General features: G+C 38.2%; 1 protein-coding gene across 1 annotated transcript in view; it reads right to left on the reverse strand.

The window, feature by feature from the left end:
• Positions 1–3,166: 3,166 nt before the first annotated feature.
• Positions 3,167–25,729, reverse strand: part of RNPC3 (RNA binding region (RNP1, RRM) containing 3) — a 28,348-nt gene continuing 5,785 nt past the window's right edge. Inside the window, exons 4-18 of the mRNA XM_054384225.1 lie at positions 17,196–17,676; positions 16,049–16,096; positions 14,944–15,062; positions 13,745–13,822; positions 12,904–13,015; positions 12,371–12,439; positions 11,634–11,779; positions 10,389–10,514; positions 9,425–9,558; positions 8,442–8,603; positions 8,179–8,273; positions 8,046–8,104; positions 7,440–7,572; positions 6,411–6,483; positions 3,167–3,716 (exon numbers count right to left, since the gene is read on the reverse strand). Coding sequence (XP_054240200.1) covers positions 6,424–6,483; positions 7,440–7,572; positions 8,046–8,104; positions 8,179–8,273; positions 8,442–8,603; positions 9,425–9,558; positions 10,389–10,514; positions 11,634–11,779; positions 12,371–12,439; positions 12,904–13,015; positions 13,745–13,822; positions 14,944–15,062; positions 16,049–16,096; positions 17,196–17,676 — 1,822 coding nt within the window. The 3' untranslated portion in view covers positions 3,167–3,716; positions 6,411–6,423. The remainder of the gene's footprint in view (positions 3,717–6,410; positions 6,484–7,439; positions 7,573–8,045; positions 8,105–8,178; positions 8,274–8,441; positions 8,604–9,424; positions 9,559–10,388; positions 10,515–11,633; positions 11,780–12,370; positions 12,440–12,903; positions 13,016–13,744; positions 13,823–14,943; positions 15,063–16,048; positions 16,097–17,195; positions 17,677–25,729) is intronic.

Genomic DNA, 25,729 nt, shown 5'->3' on the forward strand with positions numbered 1-25,729 from the left:
CGGCTGTGCTCCTCTCACTGCCTATTTACATCCCTGCAAGAGGGTAAAGTACATGTTACAAAATACACATTTAAAGTAAATGCCCATTTCTGGCATCACACTTACTTTACTTGACTGTCATTTTCAGAACTGGATTCTTTCTAAGCTATATCAACCTCACATACTAGCACTAACTTTATTTTTCTTAAGAATCAAATGTTGTCTACCACAAGCTATTTCTAGTGTGCAAAAGTTGTAGTTTTGTTTGTATAAAGTCAAAAACAACCCCAAAAAGGCAAAACATTACTTATATGGACTGAAATAGGCATTTAGCGTCTCGTTTTCATGTATACTATTTTCCCCTTCTTGGTTGCTGTCCTAAGGGACACCATACTCCAGTGAAGGTTTAAACATAAACACAGAGGTCTTCAGGTTCGCTACACCCTGTACCCTTTCCCTGTTTAATACCTATTTGGGAATGCACTGCTGAAAAGTCCAACCTGAGATGACACCTAAAGAGAAGTTTGTGAAGAAGCTCACACAATTTCTACAAAACAACCCTCATCTTTATTTCAAGGAAAGGATGGTCCTGCCCGGCCTCCTCATAGGCAATGAACATACCGAAAGCACCAAGCAGAACTCCATACGCACGTTCAGAGGCCGGCCTGTCCCGCCCTCAGCGGGCACCAGCAGAGTCACGCCACCACCCGAGCAGCTGGGAAGCCCGGCCCCTTCCGCTGGGGCGGGGCGGCGGCGGGCCGGGAGCGCTCGGCGGCGGAGGTGCATGGGGTGTGTCGGCCCGCGCCAGCGTTGCCAGCGAGGAATGGACACGGGCCAAAATAACCCGGCTCTCCGACAGCTTTCCATTACACGCGATTGTGTAGAGTCACGATAAACTTACATTCTGAAGTGTATTTGCTCTCAAGATTTGAGAAAGGCAACCTCTCTACGTATACCTTGACCTCATTTCGGGGAGGGGTTTAAAGCGCTTTTGGCTTTGAGTACAGCACCACCTTGCCGTTACCCTTCCTCACTGCTTTGAACATTTACTTAGTTGGCCTTTTATGCAGTATTGTAATGCTTTGGTTCTATACTGGTAACTCAGCCCAGGCGTTAGAACATATCGCCTATTTCCTCTATTATATCGTCACAATTTCTGACAAGGCACGCAATTCACATACATAGAAAATAAATCTGATTTAGCTTCTGCAATCAGAAGATTTTTATTTTTTGCTACATAAGGAGACAATTTATACAAGTGCACTACAGGAAAATTCATGATTGAGAGAGCTAGTCTCCTTGAAAATTATAGTGATGAGTCTCACTATATTTGAAAGTTTAATAAAATGCTGCTGTGTGTCTAGGTCATCAGCTAATGAAGGGTGTGAAATGAGCCTGCATTCACTGCTTCTGTGCTACTTCAGAAGACAGCTCTTGTTAAAAAAAAAAAAAAAAAAAAGAGGTCATTTGACTTGAAATATTAGATAAAAGAGAATAAATGTTCTGAGGGAAAGAAAAGACACAAGAGCCAACCAGCAGCAATTGATACAGAAAAATCCAGTTGATTTAAGAAACCTTTGCCTTCTGACTTAAAAGTTCTATCAGTTGGACTGAAGAATTGGTAAGATTATCAGTATAGGATAGTAGGGAGTTATGTTTTAATGTGTTCTCTAATAATATAAACCCACAAAGTACACAGCTTAGCACAGAGCACTCAAAATCTTTTAAGCCACTTTATTCTCTCTTTGAGACATATAAACCCTTCAGAAGTTCTCATAAAACTTCCCCCCTCAGTGCAATTTTCCTGGTCTGCTACTCAAAATACAGGCAAGATACACAGTTTATATGGGAATGCAGCAAATCAACTACGAAGAATTCCAGAAAAAGCATTTTAAAGTAATCTGCTATGTCAGCTCAGACAGAAAAAGCAGCAAAGATACACTTATTTTGGGCCAGCATTCAATGCCAGTAATTTAGGCTGTTTGCAGATGGAATGACTGAGTAAACACAAGTCTGTATGCCAGCCTGTTACCACACCACCAACTATTAATTTATATTGTATGGAGTATATTTTTCCTCAAATCCACTGGACTCTCACCACATAAACATTATTGCAATATTTCCCATGTGGTTTTTGAACCTTCCCAGCATGTAACAAATCTTGTTATGTGACCTCTGCAGTTATCAAGCAGGGTTCAACATGGCAAGGACCACAGTGTTTTAACTAACATTTTTTTAACTGCTACTTGTTTCAATGACTTCAGTCTCCCTGGTGGTACCGTTCAAGATGTGGATGAACAAGGAAAGCTAATTACTGAGGCAAAAACAATGCCTAACTTCGCAGTACAGATTCATGCCAGCGTACTAGTCCTACCAATTAGTCTCCAAGATAAGAAAAAGATTTACACCAAAATGAGGCTATCTTTAGATTTTCATATTCTTTTTACTCTGAAACATTTGACAGCTAAACATGACACTGGAGGAGGTGCAGATGAATATATATTCTTGAATCATACAGAACATGCTGCAGCTGCCACCACATTGCTCAGCTTTTAAAAAGTATCTGCCCTCTCATGATCACTCCCAAACCTCAAAATCAAAGTCAAAAATGAAGAGAAAAAGGCAAAATGAAGAGAAAGGAAATAATTTATTAGAGATTTCACAAGCAAACTAACATACATTTAAGTCTTGTGACAGTTTAAAGGTATCTGAAATCTTTAGGATGAGAAAATTTATACTCTGCCTTAAATACTTTAGAAATGCTACTACGCACAGTTCAAGAGTCCCGATGATTACACTGCTTCTCCCCTCAGGCTGATAATACTTGAAAGAGATGAAACACAAAAGGGACCTGGAACATCACAAAGGCATGTTAAAAAGTAAGAACAACCATGAAACCATAGTGTTATGCTTTCTTTTGATAACTAAATTGAAAGAAGCTTAATATTTAGAAAAGTGTTGAATGTCTGAAAAAAAAATCTGACTTAAATATAGACTACATCAATTTTATATTACATCAAGTGAAACAATGATATAACATGAAACCCATAAGAGAAAGCTAAGTCACTGGGAGTAACACTACCTCAGTGCAGAGAGCAATCTAAACCAAACCAAACCAATAAAGATAGCAGTGATTAACAGGTGCTTAATATATCACAATGAAGTATTCGGAATTGAACTACTGCTGAATTTTTCTTCTTTCTTCCACTCAAAAAAAGAAAAAGTAAGGAATGTACAAGCTAAGTCAGCTACAGATTGTTTTTCATACACCAGGACAACAGTAATCATCAAATGATCTACAATAATCGTCAACTTATAAATCTATAAAGAAATGCTCCACAATATATTTTAACCAACAATTAAAGACAAACAAGAAAACATCCTCAATGTGAGCTCAGAACTCCCACACATCAGTGAAACACTTCTCACTCATACAAGCTAAGGAAGAAGCTAGAGAAAGAGGAGGCTACCTTTGAAGACTAGCAACCTTCCTTATGTCTATTCACACAACACAAAACTCAGATTTATTTCTTTTTTCCCCCTGAAAAAGTGCCCTTTGCTTTTAAAATTATCAGGTTAGTTCAAGTTCTAAAACACAAACTCCTCCCCACACCTACTCTATATGAAAACTTAGATGTAGTCAAGTGCTGCGGGAAACATTGCACAACAAAAGGATACAACAAGAAAGGATACACTCTGCATGACAGTATTACTGCAGTATTTACGCAGGAATGTTTCTAAAGAAGAACAGCAGAATGTGTTTTAATTTTACTTGATTTTCAGTATTGCATACACATAACCTTATGCTACCTATCAAAAGCAGCTGTGCCTCTGATAAAATACAGTCTTGACCCCTTATGAGGTTTAATGAGGGCTGTTGGGTACGTGAACACTAAAACTGCATATTCAAAAGTAAGTACATGTTTTGGTAACTTAAACTACTAGGACAACACTAAATTCTTCTGTCTCATTAATTCTCCTTCAGGTTGTTGCCATTTTACAGACTCACTTTTTTCAAAAGGTCCAAAACCCAATCATGTTTCCATTCAATGCAGGCATTCAAGTCCGTTCTTCCTTATGAAGAACCTGAGGATCTCTCAGTGTCAGTTTCTTCTACATAACCTTTCTCCCCAAAAAATGTATTTTAGCTACAGAAAAAAGATAGTCACCCCACATACTAACTGGAATTAGCTTCTCTCTGTTTCAAAATAATCACAAGTTTAATTTATTTCAGTTTAGTCATCAGAGAAAAAAGGAACAACAATACTGAGACACAATATACAGATCAAATTTAAAGTCCCTCAAATGTTTGCATAAACTTGGTTATATGCATAGTTATCCTTCAAATACGATTCTGACACTGTTCTTCCTTACAGACTCTAATTTCTATCATGGAATTTTGCATCATAAATCGACATCAATCAGAATATTTCAGCAGGAACAGGAAAAACAGTAATGCAGAAACAGGGCTCAGTTTCATCATGAGTTGGGAATATTTTTAATTAAACCTCACGAAACCCTAAAAATCTATCTATGGCACAGTCTGTGATCTTTACATACCAAAGGTGAAGGTAAGGCAGAAGTTCTGCCCATGATAAACCAATGACACCAAGGCAACATCATGTGAGACTTTACAGTGCACGAGTAACTCTTGTGTAAGTACATGTTTGCTTACTCTAAGAAAAGCTTCCAAGCTGACCATCAAGATGATTAATAACCAAGCAAGCACCTTGTTATTTTGTTAACATAATTCAAGTATAATTTACTGTGTTAAGTGAAGTCAGAATTACATTTCATGTACAAAATTAAATGAAAAGATACGGAATTCCTGAAAGAGTAAGTGTTCAGATTTCATTTATAATGTTTTCCAATAGCTACAATGCTTTAAGTTTCTTCATGGCATTTAAAGCAATCTTAGTAATTTTCTTCTTATTAGACACTGGGTAAAATATAATTTTTGTTTTCCTATCAAGATTAAGAAACAAGATTGAAACATTCCCAAAAGCTCTTGTTCCTAAAAGAGTACTTTAGCCAAGGCTCATTTGTCTCTTTTCAATGACCAGTGCAGACGAATGCCTGTAAAAAAATTTTCTTTGACAAAATAAAATTCAGATTTTGCAAATCAAAAACCAGTAACTCAAAACAGAAACTCACAAATAGCATCTTAAAAATGAGGGAAACAAGCCTCAATGTAACCTGATGAAAACAAAAATCCTTAAGATAACTGACAGAACCAGAAACCTACCATATTTTAAATAGAAATACAAGTTTCAAAATAACCATAATGTAGGGTCTTCAACCAATTTTTAGAAGTCAAACCCAGCTGTTTACATCCTTTCAAACTTCAGGGCTTTTTCCAAAGTAACAATAATAAAACCATCCCAATTAAAAAAAAAAACAAAAACAAAAACAAAAACAAAAAAACCCCAAAACCCACAACAAAACCAAGAAACATCCCAACACATCACTAATTAAGTAAAATGTTTCTGAAGCATTCAGCCTAAGATATGAGTTTATTTGGTCTTAGGTGAATGCATAACCAGAGGATGCTCAACTGTAACCTGCAATTAAGTCAAACGCACTTGAAATTTGCACTAGCTGATCAGAGAGGACAGACTGAAAAATAAGTGCTTCCAATTCCTGCACCAGTTACTTCACATCGCTACCCAAGCATAGTTTCAGGCCATGAAACCCCTCAGAGTTAAATTAAAGCTGATTTTGCTTGAGTTATCCTCACATAAAGCAAATATCTAGAGTAAGAAGCAGTGAAGTAAAGCTACATGGGAGGAAATGAATAGTGATTACTTTGTTAAAAGCTACTTTCCCATCACATTTTGACAATGATGCCAAAAATCAGGACCTATGGATTCCACAATAAAGGAAGTCTTGGTCAGTGCAACATTAAGTGACGCTTTTGGACACAATATCCTTTCCTAAATCAAACAAGTTTAAAGGACACTGCAACAGCACTAAGATTTCCTTTTCCATAGTTAGCAAAGCCAAATGTCCTTTACAAAGCTGGAATAAATGAGTTTATTGCTGGAAACAGTTATGCAGGATCACTTTACAGGGACAGGGATGGAAGGGAAGGAGCAAAGACGCAGATATTTTTGAAGCCAAAACCCCAGAAAACTGCAAAAATATAAGTGGACCAATTCCACAGAATTATTCTCCATACCTGCCCAGATTAAGGATTAGAGAAACTTAACTACTCTAGGATATTAGAATTAGGAGAATGGCAGTCTCCTGAGTTTCTAAACTGAGGAAGAACCAACATACTGAATTTACACCAACTGTATACCTTGCATCGTATGGAACATTTTCCCTCCATCATCACTACTCCTAAAGAAGCCCTTAAAAAGACAGTAAAATAAAAGCAAACAAAACCTTCCTATTTTTTAAATTTTTATTTCCAGGCATAGAATCCATACCTTGTGCAGCGTTCTACTTTTTCCTTTTCCCTTCATTGGCATCTTGCTTTGGTCTAGCTGAACGAGCAAATTGCTGAAATTCTGTTAAGGAGTACAAGAGTTAATGATAAAGAGAAGCCAACCAAGAAACAAAAACAAAAAAGAAGCATTATTTCAGCAAAAGATAGTTTAAAAAGTGGCCTTTATCTGTAAATCAATTCTACTACAGCATTAAGTGTTGTAAGGTGTTTACTACAGTAGGCAAAGAATAGGACCTCACTGATGCACAGCACACTAAAAAATTAAGAGAGCCTGTTCAAGAGTTCACAATACTAAACAGAAAAGGAGGACTAGCTGGGAATGGGTTAGGGACAAACAGCTTAGCTACAGCAGGATAAATGCTTGTTATTGCAAGTCCTCCATTCTAGCATGCCAATTCCATAATTTTGTATTTGGGAAGAAAAAGAAGCCACATGGAACAGAGTTTGGGGGTGAACAAGAATACAAAGAAAAGGAAATGAACTATGAAAAAAATTAACTGAAAAATAATGAAGGACTTCTAGACAAAAAAAACCCAGGGCAATGCAATCAAAAAGTTTAGAAATCCTAACACATTATACAAGCCCAAAAAGGAACTGACAGTTCCAGTTGGAGGAGTCCAAACGGAGACCACTTATGCTGATAGGGACATTCTTCTCTGTTTGTAATTTTGTAAACAAATGATTAACCAAGTCAAAAAGCCTACTAAAGACAACACTCATATAAGCTATATTATCTTCTGTATTGTGTTTGCAAAAATCAAAGAGCTAAGACCAGAGAAGACAATTTTGTCTAAAATAAAGCACATTTACTTCCTTATTTCAGGAGGGGTGCCTCTGTATATTTCAGTTATCATAAAATTAACAGTCCACTATGCTACGCTGCCTGGTTGTCTTAATGCATTTCCTCTTTCCATAGCTTTCTAATAAGTAGAACACTGTGACAGCAATGATGGACAGTTTACAAATCTAATGTATTTACTTTAATGTATTCAGACAAGGAAAAGGATACAACCACCATGGGTTTTTCAAATAAGACATATCCATTTGCTTCTTTTAAAGCTTTAGCAGCTGCTTTTTCATTAGGAAGTCCAATGAAAGCTTGTCCCTTCATACGGCCTTCTTTCATCAAACGTATATCAAACCTAGAAGTGAAATTGAAAATTGGGAGTTACTCATCTTTAACCAAACTTTCATATTTACCACTAGAAAAAATACCATGCTTCAAGCTGAAGAAACAGGAGAAATAGGAGCAGAGTCTACAAACAGGAGTTTTATCACTGGAGACCTTTCTAAGCCTGGGGCAAGCATTTAGCAGAAAGTGACATTAGACTGCAGGATGGCAGACTGGTGTGGAACAGTAGTAAATATGACATATGCCAAATGACCAGACACACTCGATCATCTACACTGTTCATACTGTGGTGCTTAGCCAAGAAAGAGCAAATTTGGTAGTCAAAACACAAAAACAAAGGAGTAGGGTCTTCAGACGTTGGTCATATGCAGAAGTATAAAGAAAAAGCACAGATGACTAGCTAGTTTTTAAATCACAATTTTCAAGAGTATTGTAGAAGTTAACATAAACAAGTCATATTAACCAGGTACTAAATTAACTTACATATTTCGTTCCACTTCTGACTGGAAGTCAACATATCTTCCAAAAATGAACTTGAGATCCTGAAATTAAAGGATCGGCATAAGAGGAAAGTTGATAAAAACCCCTTCGGTAAATACTTAATTTGTTTACCTACCTTTTCTTGAACTTGTTTAGCTAAATTCTTCACATATATCCTGCAGTTTGGATCACCTGGCTCATAGTTTTTGAAAACAGAGAATTTTTCCATTTCTTGAAGAAGACAGAAAAATGGACATTTTAGCTCATTTACTTAGCATTTTTTGCTCATTTTAAAATAACTGAATTTTATATATAATCAATTAATGAAGGAAATTGTTATTTAAACTAATTTATTGCATGAAATCAGAGTCATTGGATATTTTATCCTCACAGTTATACCTTCTCTAGAAAGCCTGTTTTTTTCTAGATCTCTTCTAGAAATAAATTCTGATGGTATTTCATCCTCCTCCTCTTCAGTTTCCATTTTATCATTTGAGCTAGGAGCTGGGAAAATCCTTCCAAAGCCTGTGTTATTGATTTCCTCTGCAGCTGCATAAAGTTCTGAAATTTCAACACATTATGTAAATGGTAAGTGGTTTTTATGTTTATTCACCAAAGGATCAACAGCAAGAAAAAAAGGATACTCCTTTCAGTAACATTTCAATGTGGTATGCTTTAATTTGTAAATCAATTTGAACAAATTCTTAAAAAAACGTATCCTAACCCCTAGTTTGACAAAAATACCTACTCTATATAGTCCTATAAAATTAACTGTACTACAAATAAAAGTCATGGCACATGCCTGTTAAGGTAACCAGCCTTGCTGTTGAAGCCTGTTATCCCTATCTATGGTTTGCCTAATTTTCATTCCAAGAATCTGGGTATTACTGTAATGTATTAGAAACACAGATTGACCATAGCCCTGTAAGGAGCCATCAGATCTCACTGCTATTATCACCCAGCATTTTTATAGCAGAACATCAGTGCATCACAGAGGAGCTCACAATCACTTGAATGCTGCTAAGAGCTGGAAAAGGAAAATCTAAAATTAGTCTGTTGCATTCAGTTACACTATGTAATACCAAGAATGCATTTACAACACCTCCACTAGAACACCTTAACATTAACAATGGTGCAGTTCACCATAGCCCCACACATAGGAGAGACACTTCAAATCTCCAGATCCTTTACTGTAGCAAAGCAGAGTTCTGTGCTTTAACATGGGAAAAAAACCAGCAAATGCAGACAAACTGCTGCACTATTTATGAAAGCTCCAACACAAAAGAACAAACAAACAAAAATTCCCTGGCCTAAATTTCACCAGCTTTCTACACACTGAAACCACAAAAAACTAAATACATTTAGAGTTTGAACTCTCTTACCATTTTTTTCTTTTTCTGAGTTGTTCTGAAGAACAGCTGGGATGTCAGTAGTAATATGGAACTCAATTTTCTTATGACCTACATGCTGTGGCTGCTCAAAGACATCTGAAGGTGACAGCGTAGGGTGCAAATTACTGTTTAAAACAACATATTAAAGATTCAGACACTGAGAGATGCACAGTCAAACACAAGATTTATTCCAGAAAGGTTTTATATTATTGTTCTTAATTTTGTAAATGTTACCCAATACAGTTCAAGTTTGCTAAAACATTGCAGGTGCAGCAGGTATGGCTGGCAGCAAAACCAAGAATTACACACCACATTACTGCATGGACAGGCACTTCTGGAAAAATTTATCAGCAACTTAAATATGAAAAATAAGTGGTCTTGCTGCAGCTCTCAGTGTATAAAATACATCCATTTACAAAAAATGCAGCAAACCACTTGAATGAAGGCGGCAGTTACTAATAAAAATGCATTCACAACTGATCAGCACTACATGTAAGTACCACACTGGTGTGTACTGTGCTATAATACTGCCATTTCCAAAACCAAGCTTGGTTCCTAAACAAAACCAGACTTTATTCTTCAAGTTTTAATTTTTTATTTTAATGTTTATCGTAAAAGTATTCCCAGACAATAAACTCAACTTGCTTCTGTTAGAGCCATGATATGAAATTATTATTTTTTTATGTAAAGGGGTTTTTATTAGTTTGATAGCAGGGGATACACAGAGCTTTAACACAGGCTGTTGAGCAGACTTCATATTACATGAAAATCTGGACCTTTAGAGCAATAAAACTAAATATGAGGATTAGGAAAGACCAACTCTACTACCAAATTTACGTATCAGTGAAGAATGCTCATTCTGAAACAACACCACTAAGGCAAACATGATACAGAGAAAAAAAATGGTAAAAGGAATAATCTAAAAAATTGCAAAGATAACAAAAATACTACAAACCTGTGGGGAGTACACATGGGAACATTCAGTAAGTCTTTAATTCTTTGCCTTTTTCTAACAGCACGCTTCTTCGTGTTTATTGGTCTTTTAGGCTGAAGGTTTGCTAATTCCATCAACTTGGTCATTCTGTTTCAAACAAAATTTTAAAAAGAACCAAAGTGGTTTACAGCTGATTTGAAAACACTCATTTTGAGACCCCTTCCTTCGTCCTTCAAGCCCTTGAAATACAACTGTTCAGAACATGATTACAAACCTAGCTACCGTGATACTAAAACTATATTAATAAGCTATAGCACACAGCAAATTGATATAGAGTAATGAGTTCAGTATGCCTCTTCCTTCCCTTGCTTACATGCACCTAATTAGGACACTGAAGCTGTAGAAATGCCAAGAAGCCCCAAACAGAACCTTTTGTTTTATTTAATAATACTATTTCCACTCAACAGGAATGCTTTTTTCCAAATGTATGTATTTTTCTGCACACAGCATAGGGACTTTCCGATTTACTTTTCAGGCTGAATAGCAAATAAAGAAAACTACTTCATTTACTATTAAAAACATTCAGCCATGATGTAATTCAGTCCCAAAACTGTGAAAGAATCTTCAGCACACACAATTTACTTCTAACAATACACACTGATGTACAAAGAACATTTTGGAAGTCAGAGTGCATATATGATTCAGGTTGTGTAAAGCTTCTATGAAAAAGCAGGTTAAGCGCTTCATCAGGTTACCCAGGGAGGTTGTGGATCCCTCCTCCCTAGAGGTGTTCAAGGCCAGTTTGGATGAGGTCTTGGGCCTTGAGGTCTAGTGGAGGGTGTCCCTGCCCATAGCAGGGAGGTTGGAACTAGATGATCTTTAAGGTCCCTTCCAACCGAAATCATTCCATGAATCTATTAAGAAGATGTAGAATAATGAATAATCCAGAGAACAAATGAATTATTGCTTCTTTATGTCTGCACTCTCTCGTGAGTGAGAGTTCTTTTGTTGGGTTTTTGGTTCTTTGACATGGGAACAAATGATTACTTGCATACCATTTGGCCATTTTGCTTCTCTTACTATGACTGTAAACAGCACTGCCTTCTGCTTCTCAGTCATCCTTGAGCTTCCGTAAGCATCTGGAAAGATTATCTATATGCTGCAAACATTAACAGATTCCACCACTTACAAAACTATAAAGCAGAAAAGTGAAAAGTACTACTTTAAGAGAGCCCAAAAGCTTGCAAATGACTGTAAAATGCATACCTCTCCTTTTCTTCCTCATTATCACTTTCATATTCTGATTCATCTCCACTAGATAGTGGGTCTTCCTCTTCAGGCAAAGGAGGTTCTTCAGGAGGCAAAGGTGGGATTGGGGGAGGTGGCACAGGCACTGGTAAATACTCTTCATACTAATAATGGGGAAAAGTTAAAAACAAATTAAAAAAACCCTGACAGTTAAATTACTGTATCACAGGAACACAGACGTAAGATAAGTCTTTTCTTATTACTCCCCAATTTTCTTATTACTCCCCAAGAGTAATTGCTCCTTCTAAGCCTCTGTCAGTTCTCCCCAACCCTGCCTCTTTCAAAAAACATCCTGAAGACAGAGCAAGCTAAATCCAAAATGCTGTATAATTTCATTAGTAATCTGAATCCAAACAGAACTCTGAAGAAACACAAGGATCAAGGATCTTAACACATCTGTGTAAGCCATTGAGCTAATGATATTCTTTATCTCCTGTACCTGTAACATGATGCATAACCTCCTTTTTTTATACTCAGCCTGAAATCTTCCACTGCTACTGTCATACGTATATGTACCTTCCTTCTAAGTACTAACATACCCATCTTACTGCTGCATTTCACTGGGTATTTGCAAACCTGTAGAGATTTCTCCAACATTTAGAAGTCGGAACTTAGATTTCCTACCATGTTGCTAACATGTAAAATTTTGAATCAATTTTACAATACTTTAAAAAAAAAAATATTTAAAAAGTTACCATAGGAGGGCGAGCGGTGATTGGTCCAAAAGGTGGAGGAAGATTCATTTTATTCATAAGATGAAGTACCTGATATGAGTCAAGATAAGCAAGATTTCCTTTAAATAAATTTTAACGGTTCCTTGCTAGGTATCATAGCCTGGCAGGTGCAAAGCAGAACAGTTTTAACAAAGACACTACACATTTGTTATTGAAAACCGCAAAAGCCTGCATCCAAGATATAACACTAATGGTAACCATAACCAACACCCTAAAAAGAGTAATCAGAAAAAGCTAAGCATTTCCTCAGAACTGAATTCCAAGTACTCAAGTCACATCTAATCAGAAAGATCATATCTAGTTAAGTCTTCAGTGTCAATGAAGTTAAGTTACTTCTGATCAATGAAATCTTATTTTCTCAACATAGTAAGAAGTTAACACTGGTTAGCATCTTCACTAGAAAACTAACTTAATATTTACTACGACAAAAATTATCTCTGTGAATAATTCAGATATTTTAATACTTTCCTTTTTTGCTGTTGTATTTTACTCACCTGGACATAAAATTTGGGCACACTTGCCAAGGCATTTGCTATATTTGCTAGAATTGTACTTGAAGGTGGTGGATACAAATATTTGAGGCAAGAATTGATGGGAAAGGTGAGGCTGAGGAAAAAAAAGATTAAAAACAATCTCAGCACCATTGACACATAAAGACTGATAACAATGATTACTAGAGGTAATTACATCTGAATTATCACCAAAATATTATTTCATCTAGAACAGTTTGGGCCACTTACATCATGTCTTTAAGGCAAAGGTGCAGTTCCCTAATGCAAGGCCCTACTGAGCTTGAGGACAATGAAAGTACCAACACATGCTGAAAGCCAAAAGCACATACAGCCAATCAATATGTCCAAACCCAAAAACACACCGTAACATGCTGTACAAATATCATCAACTTCACATGCAAGGTGCTGTGTTTACTAGCCCCCAAAGAAACTTATTTTCCACATACACAAATGGGCAAAAAAACCAACAAAACAAGGAACCTCTGATAAAAACAAAGTCAATAGTACTCTGCTGTTAACACTGGGACAACCTACCCAGTCCTCAAACTCCTCCTCAGAAAACAATACATAGGGCTAGAAGGCTATTAAGCAATCCATAATTTCATGACTCAAAACACCAGTGACTATTCAACTGTGAGGCTTCTAAACTTGAAGAACTGTAATTTCGTCTGCACAACAATTCCTACAGCTACATATGTAGACAGTAGCTTACTATGAAACAAAACAGCATACTGTGTTCTGCCTCATTCAACAGTGCTTAACACTTGTTTCAAAATAAACTGTAACAGAGGGAAACAATGTAAGACCAAAAAAAACCACTAACCCATGGTTGGGTGCAATTCCACTTTCTATTTTAACACAGGTTGGTTCTTTCTTCTCTTCTTTTACTGGTTCTTCTGAACTGAAAATTAATTTAGCATTAATTAAAATAGGGCAAAATTTAAGTGCCTTAGATAACATATGATACGTTTAACCTAATTGATTAAAAAAGACATAGATGAGTAAAGTATTTTTTACATCTTTTATCGATGGCATTCTTTTATCAATGGCATTGCTACAGCCATTGTTAATCCTAAGAATTAATAAATGTGGATTATGGTAACTAAACTTCCAAAATAATTTATGCAGATTTAAGTGTGTCTCCCCATAGTCAAACACTTCTGACTTAGACAGGAAAAGAACTAAAATTATCTCATGTTACTCTCTGTTCAGAGACTGTATAAAATCAAATGTTTCAAGTTTTGATCTGCTCATACTTAAGAGAGTAGAATAATTAACTTCAACTCTCTATAGGTGATGTTAATTAAGTACTATCACATATCTTCTATCACTTGCTTAGTACAAAAGTGAATGTGAAAGTCTAACTATGCAGCTTATTTGTTCAATTAAGTATTTGGCAGACAATTGAAACCCAAACTATCACAGTTGCTGGTCACACTAGCATTACAATTCATAGACATTTTAAATTATTTTAAAATATGACTTTAACTACTACAAGAGACACTCAGGACAGTTTTATGTTTTTTCTCCTCATGCTTCAAGCAAAATTCATGTTTAGATCAGTTTAGAAGCCTGTGGCTGTACTAGCACAGTCTTTTGTGCTAGCAGGTACAAGTTGTGTCTAACTCTTGATAAGATTGGAAATATCAGGAAAGAACTGCATGCATTGCTTAACAGCAAAAGAAAAATCATAATCCTGACACAAAAGAAGTATTTTTTTAAACACAGGGAACCTGTGCAGAGGTCAGCTTATGCAGACTGGAGTCTTGTTCTGTAAATGGGAACAGGACCAAGACAGTAATAACTACAGGAATGAGGATGAGAATTATTTCATGATTATACTGAATGGAATAATATTAATGGGAGGAATGCAGTAATTTATTTATAGATCTGAACCTGCCTGTTAACACTTCTAAATGGTTACAATTTACCCATGGACTTAACAGCACTACATAAATATAATGAATATGGAATTTCCATTCCTAGACCACAAACATAGAAACTAAATTATTATGCACATACCTTTTGCATTTCTCTGAGACAGAAGGCTGGCTAAGTACCTGCACACTATCTTGCTCCTTCGCAAATTCAACCACTAAGGTGTGACCTAAAAGTTTCAGCTGATGCAATCTTGACAAAGCCTTCAAATAATTATAATGAAGAAAAGAAAGAAAAAAGCGTAACTGTTTTCTCTTCGGTTGGTAAACTAGCCATAGAATGCAGTTCTAAATGGTTTTACCTACGTCTGTGCCACTACAGGTACAGGTATCTCTGTACCATTCCTGCCTTCGCAGGCTTGCCTTAGCAGCCGCTATCCTGCTAGCAGGAAGGAAAATGACAAGATTGTGAGACTGCAGCCTTAACAATAATACTTATTACACAGCCTAGCAAATCTCTGTGATTTCAGGTAACCAACCTTTCACTCATTAAATACAAGCATGCTGAAGACCACTAGTATTTTAAAATCAAAATTCTTAACCATGACACCAGGAAGATCCACCATTCTACAAATTCAGATCTTGACAAAATGTCAACAACTGACACAAAGCAATCTAGATTGGTAACTGTTCACCTCAGATAGTCTTCCTAACTTTTTTGTGCAGTACTTTACAGCATGGCCTAAAAAAAAATAAAAGCAGCAAAAAAAAGGCATGAGAGAAACTCCTGATACCTTTTTTTCCACTAGATTTACATTTAAAAATCATTATTGGTATTACTTTTTTGGCATCCATGTCCCTCATTAACATGGTAGTTTTCTTTTTCTTATCAAAGTTGGACATTCATGGAAGTCTTGAATTGTGTACATCATTATTTCTAAATTTTATGGCAACTACACAATTATACAGAAGGCAAGTAAATGATATTTGGTTTATAGTTTATATATAAATGAATGCACATCCTAGAGCATGCTCTAAGTGACAGGTTGGATCAGATGCCATCTACAAGCCCCTTCCAACCCTTTCTAATGACTACAGAAGTGTTCTTTATATCAAATCCTCCAAGCACTTTCTGAAACAGAACTCTAATGTTACATTGGTCTGCATTTTTTTTTTACCCATTTTAGACTACAACTGCCAATTCATAGAAGCGCTTTGCTGAAACACCCAATAACAAACTCAATACAAACCTTCACAGCTGCATTTTCACTGGGAAAGGTAGCAAAAGCAGTGTGCTTCTAGAAAGCAAACAAGAAAAATTGTCATGCTGAACGCAAAGTTAAGAAATTGCATGTAAAACATACACCCACAAGTAATTAATCAGTTCAAGTTTACATATTTGAAAGCTTCCTGATAGTAGTCATCTAACTCCCATGAGAGGCAAAGGTCAAGGACTAGAGAACATTTTTTCGGTAAGAATTTAGGACAAGCAGCTCCCGCAGTGAAAAATTAAGATAGGAACTCAGCAGACTGAGAACTACAGGAACACTATGGTTTTTTTTTTTTCCCCTAGCGAGCAAAAGCCATCCTAAGTTTAGTCTTCTCAAAAAAGATAAATTGTTTCAGCAGAACACCTCCTAAAATTAATACTTCTTGTGCTACAAAAGTCATAACTATTGTGTGAAAGCTTAGATGGTTTCCAACTAACATTTTCCCTTATTTTTTAAGTTAAAAAAAGTTAAGCTTTGCAAATCCTCACAGAATACACAGCTCATCTCTAACTTAATTTTAACAGACTTCATTATTAATCTTGCCGCTATTCGGTAGTAAAACTTCAAAACTTTAATATTTTAATCCTGTTATAAGGGCAGTTATCTGTAAATTGATTGTAACCAAGTCAGCATTTTTGATATCCTATGAGAAAGCCTAACACTAGACATGGCGTCCATAATCTGCGGTACTCTCTAGAACACAAAGCTTTTTCCAAACAGATTTCATGAGTAAACTCCTGGTTTTGTATTTTGTAGGAAGAAAAGAATAAAGACTTCAAGAGGCAGAGCTGCGAAACTGCATCCTACACCTAGCAACAGACCCTCCTGCCCTGCTTTTCCGCAGCTTTATTCCAAACAACAAACGAGGCCAAGCTGCGGGCGAGAACACAGGACCTGCGGAAGGCGGGGAGATCAGACCCGTCAGGCGCCCTCCCAACCGCCGCGCCTCGGCCTAGCGGTGCACTCCTGGCGCTCACAACCTCCGTGCCGCTTCCTATCGAGCGAGGAGAAGAGCCCGGACACGCGGACCTCCTCCCTCCTCTCCCTGCGGCCCCCGCCGCAGCCTTTAGTCGGGGCAGAAGGCCCAAGGCGGCAGCAGGTCTCTCCTCCCGCCCCCGGCCCTCACCAGACGCCCGTGGTCCGACAGGACGCGCACAGCCACCGCCCCGAAGTGTTTCAGCAGATCCTCCTTTTCCGCCGCCGTCAGCTCGGCGGGCAGGTGCCGCACCAGCAGCGTACGACCTCGCCGCCGCGCCACGCCGGGGTGAGGCGGGACGCCGGGGTGAAGCGCGCCGGCACCCAGCCCCACGCCAGCCACCCGCGTCTCCTCACATCCCGGCGCCGCCATACCAGCGCTCAACGGCGGCGGCGAGAGTCGCGCGCACCGGGAAGCTCGGGGACAAATCGCGCGAGAGCAGGGGCGGGGACATGAGCGCCGAGTCTCGCGAGTCCAGCGGCACCGTGGGGTGGGCTGGGCTGGAGCTGGCGGGAATCCGGCTGTGCAGCGGCCGCTGCGGCGCGGGGCGTGCGGAAGCTCCGGCGTCGGGTTGGTCCCTGTAATGACGGACAGCCAGAGCAGCCGCTGCTGCCCCTCCGCCTCGGTCTCGCTGACACAACAGAATTTTTGTGTGCAGCGCGTCTGCGAAACTTGTAGAAACCGAACTTCCCTCTTTCCCTTGTACCTCTCCGGCACGTTTCAGCTTGCACATCAGTCCCAAGATGCTGAAATAACTTCTGATATGTTTTCCTCTCAGAACTAAAGCAGTGTTTTCGGTTCCAGTCAGGGTAGGCTGAGAGAAACAGGTATTTTGTAGTGAACCCTAAAATGACAAGGTCAGTTTCACTGGAAACAGTATCTCATGGCTGTTGAGCCCATCTGTCCCTCTCAGCCCAAAATATCCCCTCAAAGACAGAGGAAAAAATACTTTAAAAGTCTGTTTTCTCTGATGGACCAAGCCACTGAAGCCAAACATCTCTAGAGCAGAGGTTTGACAGAGTATCATGTAAGCAAAGGCAATAAAAATGTGCAGGCTTGTTGTGTTTTTTTTTAATATGCAGAAAACAAAATCTTTTTTTTCCCCTTTCCCCTCATCCCTACATTCAAAACATCACTAATGTGTTTTTTTTTTTTCACTTTCCTAGATGGTAGATTTGTAGATACTTGGGAACAAAAAAGCATCATGATGTTGTGTTGAAATTCTAGGTTTAGGAGTTCTTTGCTTATACAGAGAGAAATTTCAATTTAGTACTATTGATGTGAGACAGAACTACAAACTCAATCAGGTAAGAACGGAAGAAGATTCTTCTGTGGAGATCTCTAGTCCAGCCTCCTACTGAAAGCAGGGTCAGCACTGAATTCCAATCACATCACTTAGGATGTTCTTCAGCCTGGTCTCAAAAGACCCTGAGGGTGAAGATTCTACAGCCTGCACGGACAAGTTTTCCACTGCTTAAATAACCTCTTGGTGATTGTTTTTTTTTCCCCTCCCCTTTTGTCCATTTGGTCCACATTTGTATAAATGCGTGGTAACTTCATAAAGGTAAAATTTTAAATTCCCAGTTAAAATTTCTTGAGTTCATAAATACATATTTGGGGAAAAAAAAAAAAAAGAAGGTAGCTTTGCAGTCATAAAAAAACCAGTGTGTATGTTGCAAATGTAAATGCACCATGTCACCTGTGCATCTGACTGCTTAAATGCAACTAGACTTACAGCAAACTGGGCTGTTTCATGCATCTCGTATTAGAGCTGTAATCACGGGAAACTGTATTGCTATTTGTGCATCCTTTGAAGGGAACCAGAGCTACAGGGAAACATGAGCTATATTTTGTTAGGTGCTATTATATCGAGTTCGCTTGGCAAGGTTTGGGTGTGGGGAAGAGGAGCTGCAGGGATGGCTTCTGTGAGAAGCTGTTAGAAGCTTCCCCTGTGTCTGATAGAGCCAATGCCAGCTGGCACCAAGAAGGAGCTGCTCGGGACCAAGGCTGAGCCCAACAGCAACATGGTAGCACTTTTGTGATAACATATTCGAGAAGGGGCAAAAAACCACAGGAATTGCAGCCAGAGAGAGGAGTGAATATGTAAGAGAAACAACTCTGCATATACCTAGGTCAGTGAAGAAGGGTGAGGACATACTCCATGCATCAAAGCAGACATTCCCCTGCAGCCCATGATGAAGACCATTGCAGCCAGTGGAAGTTAATGATGGAGCAGTTATCCACATCCAGCCCAGGAAGAACCACACACAAGAGTAAATGTATGCCTGAAGGATGCTGTGACCCCATGGGAAGCCCACGCTGGAGGAGGTTTTTCTGGCAGGACCTGTGACCCTACAGGGGACTCACACTGGAGTGGTTCACTGCAGCCTGTGGGAAGGGATCAGGTTGGAGAAGTTTGTGGAGGACTGTCTTCCATGGGAGGGACCTCACACTAAACCAGGAAACTACTTTCCTGGGCTTTGTTTACAATGCTTTCAGAAATTCAGGTAGCCTTTTTCTTCATGCTTTTAGTACTTTTGTTTGAGTAAAGTACCACAATAGTGGATAATTCCCTTAGAAATGTGCTTTTCATATTTGACCACCAGATGATGCTGTCAGTTAATGGCAAATGATGCTGGACTGTTGTTATTCTTGATTTTATAGAACTCCACAGCGTTTTCATATAAAAAATTGTAATGTTCTTTCTTGTTCTTACATACATTATGTAGACTAGTTCTATTTTATAGAAATCCATAGAGATGACACATCTTAGCAGTAGCTCTTTCTGATAACACTGAGAATTTCACATGATTCTAGAAGCAAATGTAGACTGCTCTGAATAAAGATTATTGCAAAAAGTGAAAATTATACTGAGAAGAGATTTAATGTTTAATTAATATTTATTGATATTTATATTTCATTATGTTTGTTTGTGATGTTTTTAAGACTTTTTAATTTTTCTTCACAAAGTTCAAGCAGAGAAGGTGAAGGAAAGTAAATAAGTCACTATTGGATGTAAGAAAGCAAAATAATGATTATTCTAAATACTTTGGAGAGAGAGAAATGTTTAAGAACTATTACTCAAAACAAGGTTGGGGAGTTGGGCATTTCTGAGCTTGCTTGCTGGGCTTCTGTCTGGCTGAAGATAACACACTGACCTTGACAAGCTAAGTCTAACAGCCTCTCTGCTTCTTGTCTCTCTGCCTTCTTCCAGAGGGGGTCTTGGGGGAATTCCTTCTGGCTGAGGGGGGAGGCCCCTTGGGGAAGGCCCCTTGGGGAAAGCAAAGGGAGCTCGATTGTGCTTTTCTGTTGATTGCACATATTTGTAAATGTTGTGAATAGTGTATATTTGTACATATTCATTGCATTTCATCATAGATCGTAGATTTGCTTATAGACACAGTTTTCATTTGCTTCGAGACTGAGCTAGCCTGGTCATTGTCGGTGTGGCGGGGGGGATTCCAGCTCTCACACTGTTACACTGTCCTACATAATTGGTTAGAATTCAGTTTCAAATTTTGTGTTTATTTTTCTACGCTGTAACTGCATGTAAAATCAGGGAGGATGTTTCTGTTTCATAACTATTGTTAAAATATGAGGTAGTCTTGTTTATTTCCGATATCTCTTGCCGTAAGTCATTTCCCCTTTTTATATTAAGAAGTGCAGTGGTTTGATCCACACCTTTAGGTCTCTTATCCAAAATCTGCCTTAAACTTTCAAAGGTGGCACCATTTTGCTGATGATCTTCTCAAAGTGATACAAATGAAGAGCATTCTGTCCCATGAACTCATTGGTTTTCACCATTTGCTGTTTCTATGAAGTCCTACAAACCCTTTTATTTCTGCAGGAATTCTTCCATTTTCTTATGGGAAATGTTAACTACAATAAGATTAAAACAGATTGCAGCAGGCAAAGCATAGACCCTCAGTATAGGGGTGTTAAAGGCACAACTTGATTCAGGTGATCCCCATGTGTCAAAAACAGCTTATATGATTCAGAACAGTGTGTAAGCTAGGTCTGAGCCTGTCAGTTCTAGAATAAAAGAGGTCTGGAGCTAGCTTCTTATCAGCCTTTCCCACTCTTAGACATGCATGTCGTACAATTCTGCCAGTCAGAGATCTGAATCCTATTTTCAACACGTAAGCAAGGAAATGAGCCTTTCAGAGCTAAGTAGTACGTAAAGCTTATTTAGCCCTTATGGGGTCTAACTGAGAAGTGGCTACATTGCACTACAGTGCCAGCTTCACCATGGCATTCTAATATTCACAGTAGGCTCTCAGCTGAGCTATAATTCATTCATTTTAAAAGCGATTTTTGCAAACTCATTAACAATTACACTGAACCTGAGCCTTGTCACATCAGTGTGCTAAGTCTTACCTGCTGTATTTCTTTACTAATTTACCTTGAGGTAGGCTTACATATAAAGGACACCGAGTTGCAGTAGTTATGCTAAATATATATAGGATATTACTCATTTTGCTTTCAGGTATAAGCTTAAAGGCACCTTTAAAGACATGTAAATTTGCCTTCCAAAAAAAAGTCATTGTGTACTTAGAAAGACAACAAGTACATGAAGTAGAAGTCCTTAAGTGAAATATTTGCCATTAACATTTGTTGAAAATGACAGCGTTAGAGACCTCTTATCCACAGAGCATACTTACATCTGCAGAGTGCATGCAGTAACACATTCTGACAAGGGAGCATGTCAGAGAATCATAAAGCTTTCTTCAGGTTTAAGCAGAGGCAGACCTAGAGCAGACTGAAAGTCACATGTTTTTCTTGTTCTACCCTGTTACCAGGCAATTTAGACACTTGTTTCACTCACAATCTCACTAATATCCAGGTACTGCATGAAGTATTTATTCAGTATTAGTAAAGATATCAGGATTCTACCTGGACTTAAATGCTAGTAGGTATATCCATTTGTACTTTGGTAGAACTTCATTGATCAAAAGAAGCTTCCCTGCTGAAAAGAAGATTTTTTTCTTTGATAACTTAAGCTCATCTGGAGATTTATTGACTTACCAGCAGCTTACTTATCACTAAGGCTTTGTGTAAAGCACGGAAGATGATGGCAAATTTCATCCATTTTCACTGATAAAAAGAAGAGCTCAAAGAATCATTACTATTAGATGTATACATCTACTTTATACATTGGTGCCAAAGTCAAGCTGAAATTGGAGTCACGTCATAGGCACAAGGAAGAATGAAGACAGTATCTTAAGCCAGACTGCAAAACATAAGGGATAGTCAGCAGTAGGTAAATTCTGTCTAGTGCAGGGTGTCTATAAAAGTTCTTTTGCAGCTCTGCTTCTTTTAAGAAATGACTATAAAAGGCTGCATTTCCCCTTAGGTTCTTCTCATTGTACCCTAATTAGAGTTTTTATGTAGTGTGGTGTTCTGATTCTACCGAAGAAGAGCACAGCTGTTGTGAAAGGTTTTCAAGTGCACACTCACAAGTCCACTGGGGATGTTTTTGCTTTTATAAAGCAAATGATTCTTTAAACATAAAAACATTCAAGTATTAGTTCTCCCCTTCAGACAAATTTTTTACTCTTTTTGTACAATAGTTAAAGCTGTGCGTCTAACACACCATTTTGTACACTTAGAATATTTTTGTAGTGTAACTTTGATACAAATCAGCTGAGCATAACAGAGCCAGCCTCACCAGCCAGGGCCTAGCCCCACAGTACCTGAGCAAAGTAAGCATGGCATGTCCAGAAATGGTCACCATGTCCAACCAAAACTCCAGGTCACAAGACGATTACATTGTGATGATACAGGTCTGAAATCGAGGAAAACAGTCAATCCACACACATCAGGATCAAGTTCCAGTGGTTACCAAGCAGCCCACGGCAGCTTGATAGTCCATGGTGAAGCCAAGAGTCCAGTTTGCAGGGAAGGAAAAAACTCAGCAGCCAAGTACCAGTATGACTACCATTACACTGAGACAAGTACTCCTCCAGCAGTGTGGCACAGGCTACTGAAGGACCAATGCTGAGCTTAAACAGAGCTCCTGGGCCAATACACAAGGAATGTGAGGTGGAGGCTCCAGATCAGGATGGTCATGGCCATTAAAGACTTGAGGACTCAGAGCAGGCAAGTCTTTTTTCTCTAAAGAGAGTGTGGTGACAGTGCGAAGAGTAAAGCTGACCGAGTTGTAACTCAATGCAGTAATTGAAAGTTAATGTATTATTGACAAGGAACTGCTTCCTGCATGTTTTCTACATTCCCTTTCATGAACTGCAGGTGAATTCAGTGCAAATATCATGTATGAAGTTTTGGAAAGAAATTTCGTGAAGGGAAACCCTCTTTAAATGTTGTCATTTCCTTCTATACCTCTTTACTTCTGATTTTGGTTTTTTTATTTTGTTTTGCTTTTTTCAGATAATTTTGTTAAAAAATTGTCAAAGCGGGAAATGCAAGAGGCATGGTAAGGAAGGAAGGAATAGGAAAAATAATCTTTGTTGTTGTGCTTACACAACTTGCTCAGATGGAATCTTTCTCTTGCTTTTGTTTCTGTGTTCTAGTACTAAATTATATCCACCTTTTCTTTAGATTTTTTTTTTAATCTACTCAGTTGTGAAGTAGCTTTTTTCCTTGAAACTGTATGTGCTGGGTTTATGCTGGTTGTATTTTCCCTTGCAGTGGTTTATGCTACTTCCTCCTGATGGCCATTCAGACATGCATAATCCTAAATTTTCTGTAGTATTTTCTTCTTCATGATCTTCCTTACAGTAAATCTGCTTTCTGTTAAATAACTTTATTTTGTGGTTCATGAGACAGATTATTAGGATTTTTATTTTGAGTCAACCCAAACCACAGTCTGGCAATGGTTTCGGTGATCATCGGTAAATACTTGCACCTTGCTGTCCTATGCAAACTTCTCATGATATTTGTCTATGTGCCAAAAGGCCAATACTGATACCATACATGCAAATCAGTTAGACTTTTAAATGGATGAAAGATCTGACAGCTGTTAAACATTTTTCTTGTTTGGTGTCAGTGATGAATAGACATTACAGGTTACACCTATCTTGGAACCATATTTCGAGCCTTGAACTGTAACTCTCCAAACTTAATGGTGAGATAAACGGATCACTTAATACAATAAAATACATATCTCTACATTCTTAAATGCACCCAGCAGAGGAAAGAATAGATAGAACTGAGGAGCTGGACTGGAGTGGATATACATTATGGGGAAGGGTCCTGTCACCTGCATAAACTGAAGAGATGTTGGGCAGGCATCTTTAAAGAGATATTTTCCATTGTCATGGTTTAAGCCTGGCCAGCAATCAGACACCACGCAGCCATGGAGCAAGTGAAATTCCCACCAGCAAGGGAAATTTTTCTGTTTCAGAATATGGTGTTTTCTCCTTGACTACTGAAATCAGCATGTTCAAGTATTTCAAGGAGATTTAAAGTGGATCAAATGAAAAAGGTTGTAAGTTACAATAGGGAAGCAGAACTGGTATGGTATTGTTTGGTTATATAATATATCTCTACTGCAATGCTGCACAGAACTCTTTGCCCCTTAATGATAACAGATTGAAAAAATAGCATGACCCTCAGTTAGTGATGAAATCTGTCAGCTTTTCTAAAGGTTATTTGATTTTTTTTTTAAATCTATGTTTTAAGTTTCAAGCAACATTCCTGCTAGAGAAAGATTGATTTAAAGTGACATAGCATAGCCAAGTTACGCTTCTGCTGTCAAGAAATAAACTTAGTTTCTTTCTCTTTCTATATAGAGTCTTGTAACATCAAAGGTAAATTTCTATTAAAAAATCCTGTTGCAGAGAGAGCTGTAACACCTCCAAGAAGGCATATTCCACTGCCCAAACTGACTTTGATCAATAAAAAGCTACAGTGACCTTGACATTTCTAAGTTCTTTAAAATGTACCATCTACTCTCAGGATATGAACATCCATCCTAGAACTAATTGTTATGTTTGGCACCGATAGACACCACTCCAGCCAATTTAAAATTCATTTGGTGTGCAGCAAGAATGCTTCAAAGCATCTTAAAAAAATGGGGAGTACATAACAAATGACATTGAAATGAAGATATTGCTAACTGAAACCACATACAAGTGCAAGGTTTGCTGTTTTCTTTTGTGTCTTCATGCACATCACAAGTATCTCACTGAAAGCTGAAGACTTCACTCCTCACTCAGGCAGTATTCCCATCAAGGTCACATAATGACAGTGGAACTAGACCTGAAATGTGTAGATCTAGGGCAAACATATTTCTTAATATTTTCTGAATCTGTATGGTAAAACCAGATCATTTAATTCTAAATGGTCAGGTATTTGGGCTAGATGGTCATTGTAGGTCCCTTCCAACTGAAATATTCTATTCCGTTCTGCAGGCTTTATAAGAAAAAGGAACATAAAACTCATGGCCAGGTGTCTGACCTGTGCTACATACTGTTCTTCCAGGAACTGAGGAGTGCCATAAGCCCTAGGTGGTCCCCCTGGGGAAAGCAGAAGACAGTTTGACTTTACATCCCGTGTCTTTGACAAACATGAGAAAAAAAAAAAAAAAAGCAAAAAAGCTGAACCATAATAAATCCTTCATCCATATCACAGAGAGCAGATCACTGAACTCTACACAGAAGGATAAACTGAGAAACTGCCTCTTCTGCCTGAAATCCTGCAGCACCTTTTGGCAAGGCAGATAA

Source organism: Indicator indicator, chromosome 10 (genome assembly GCF_027791375.1).
Source record: "Indicator indicator isolate 239-I01 chromosome 10, UM_Iind_1.1, whole genome shotgun sequence".
NCBI lineage: Eukaryota > Metazoa > Chordata > Aves > Piciformes > Indicatoridae > Indicator > Indicator indicator.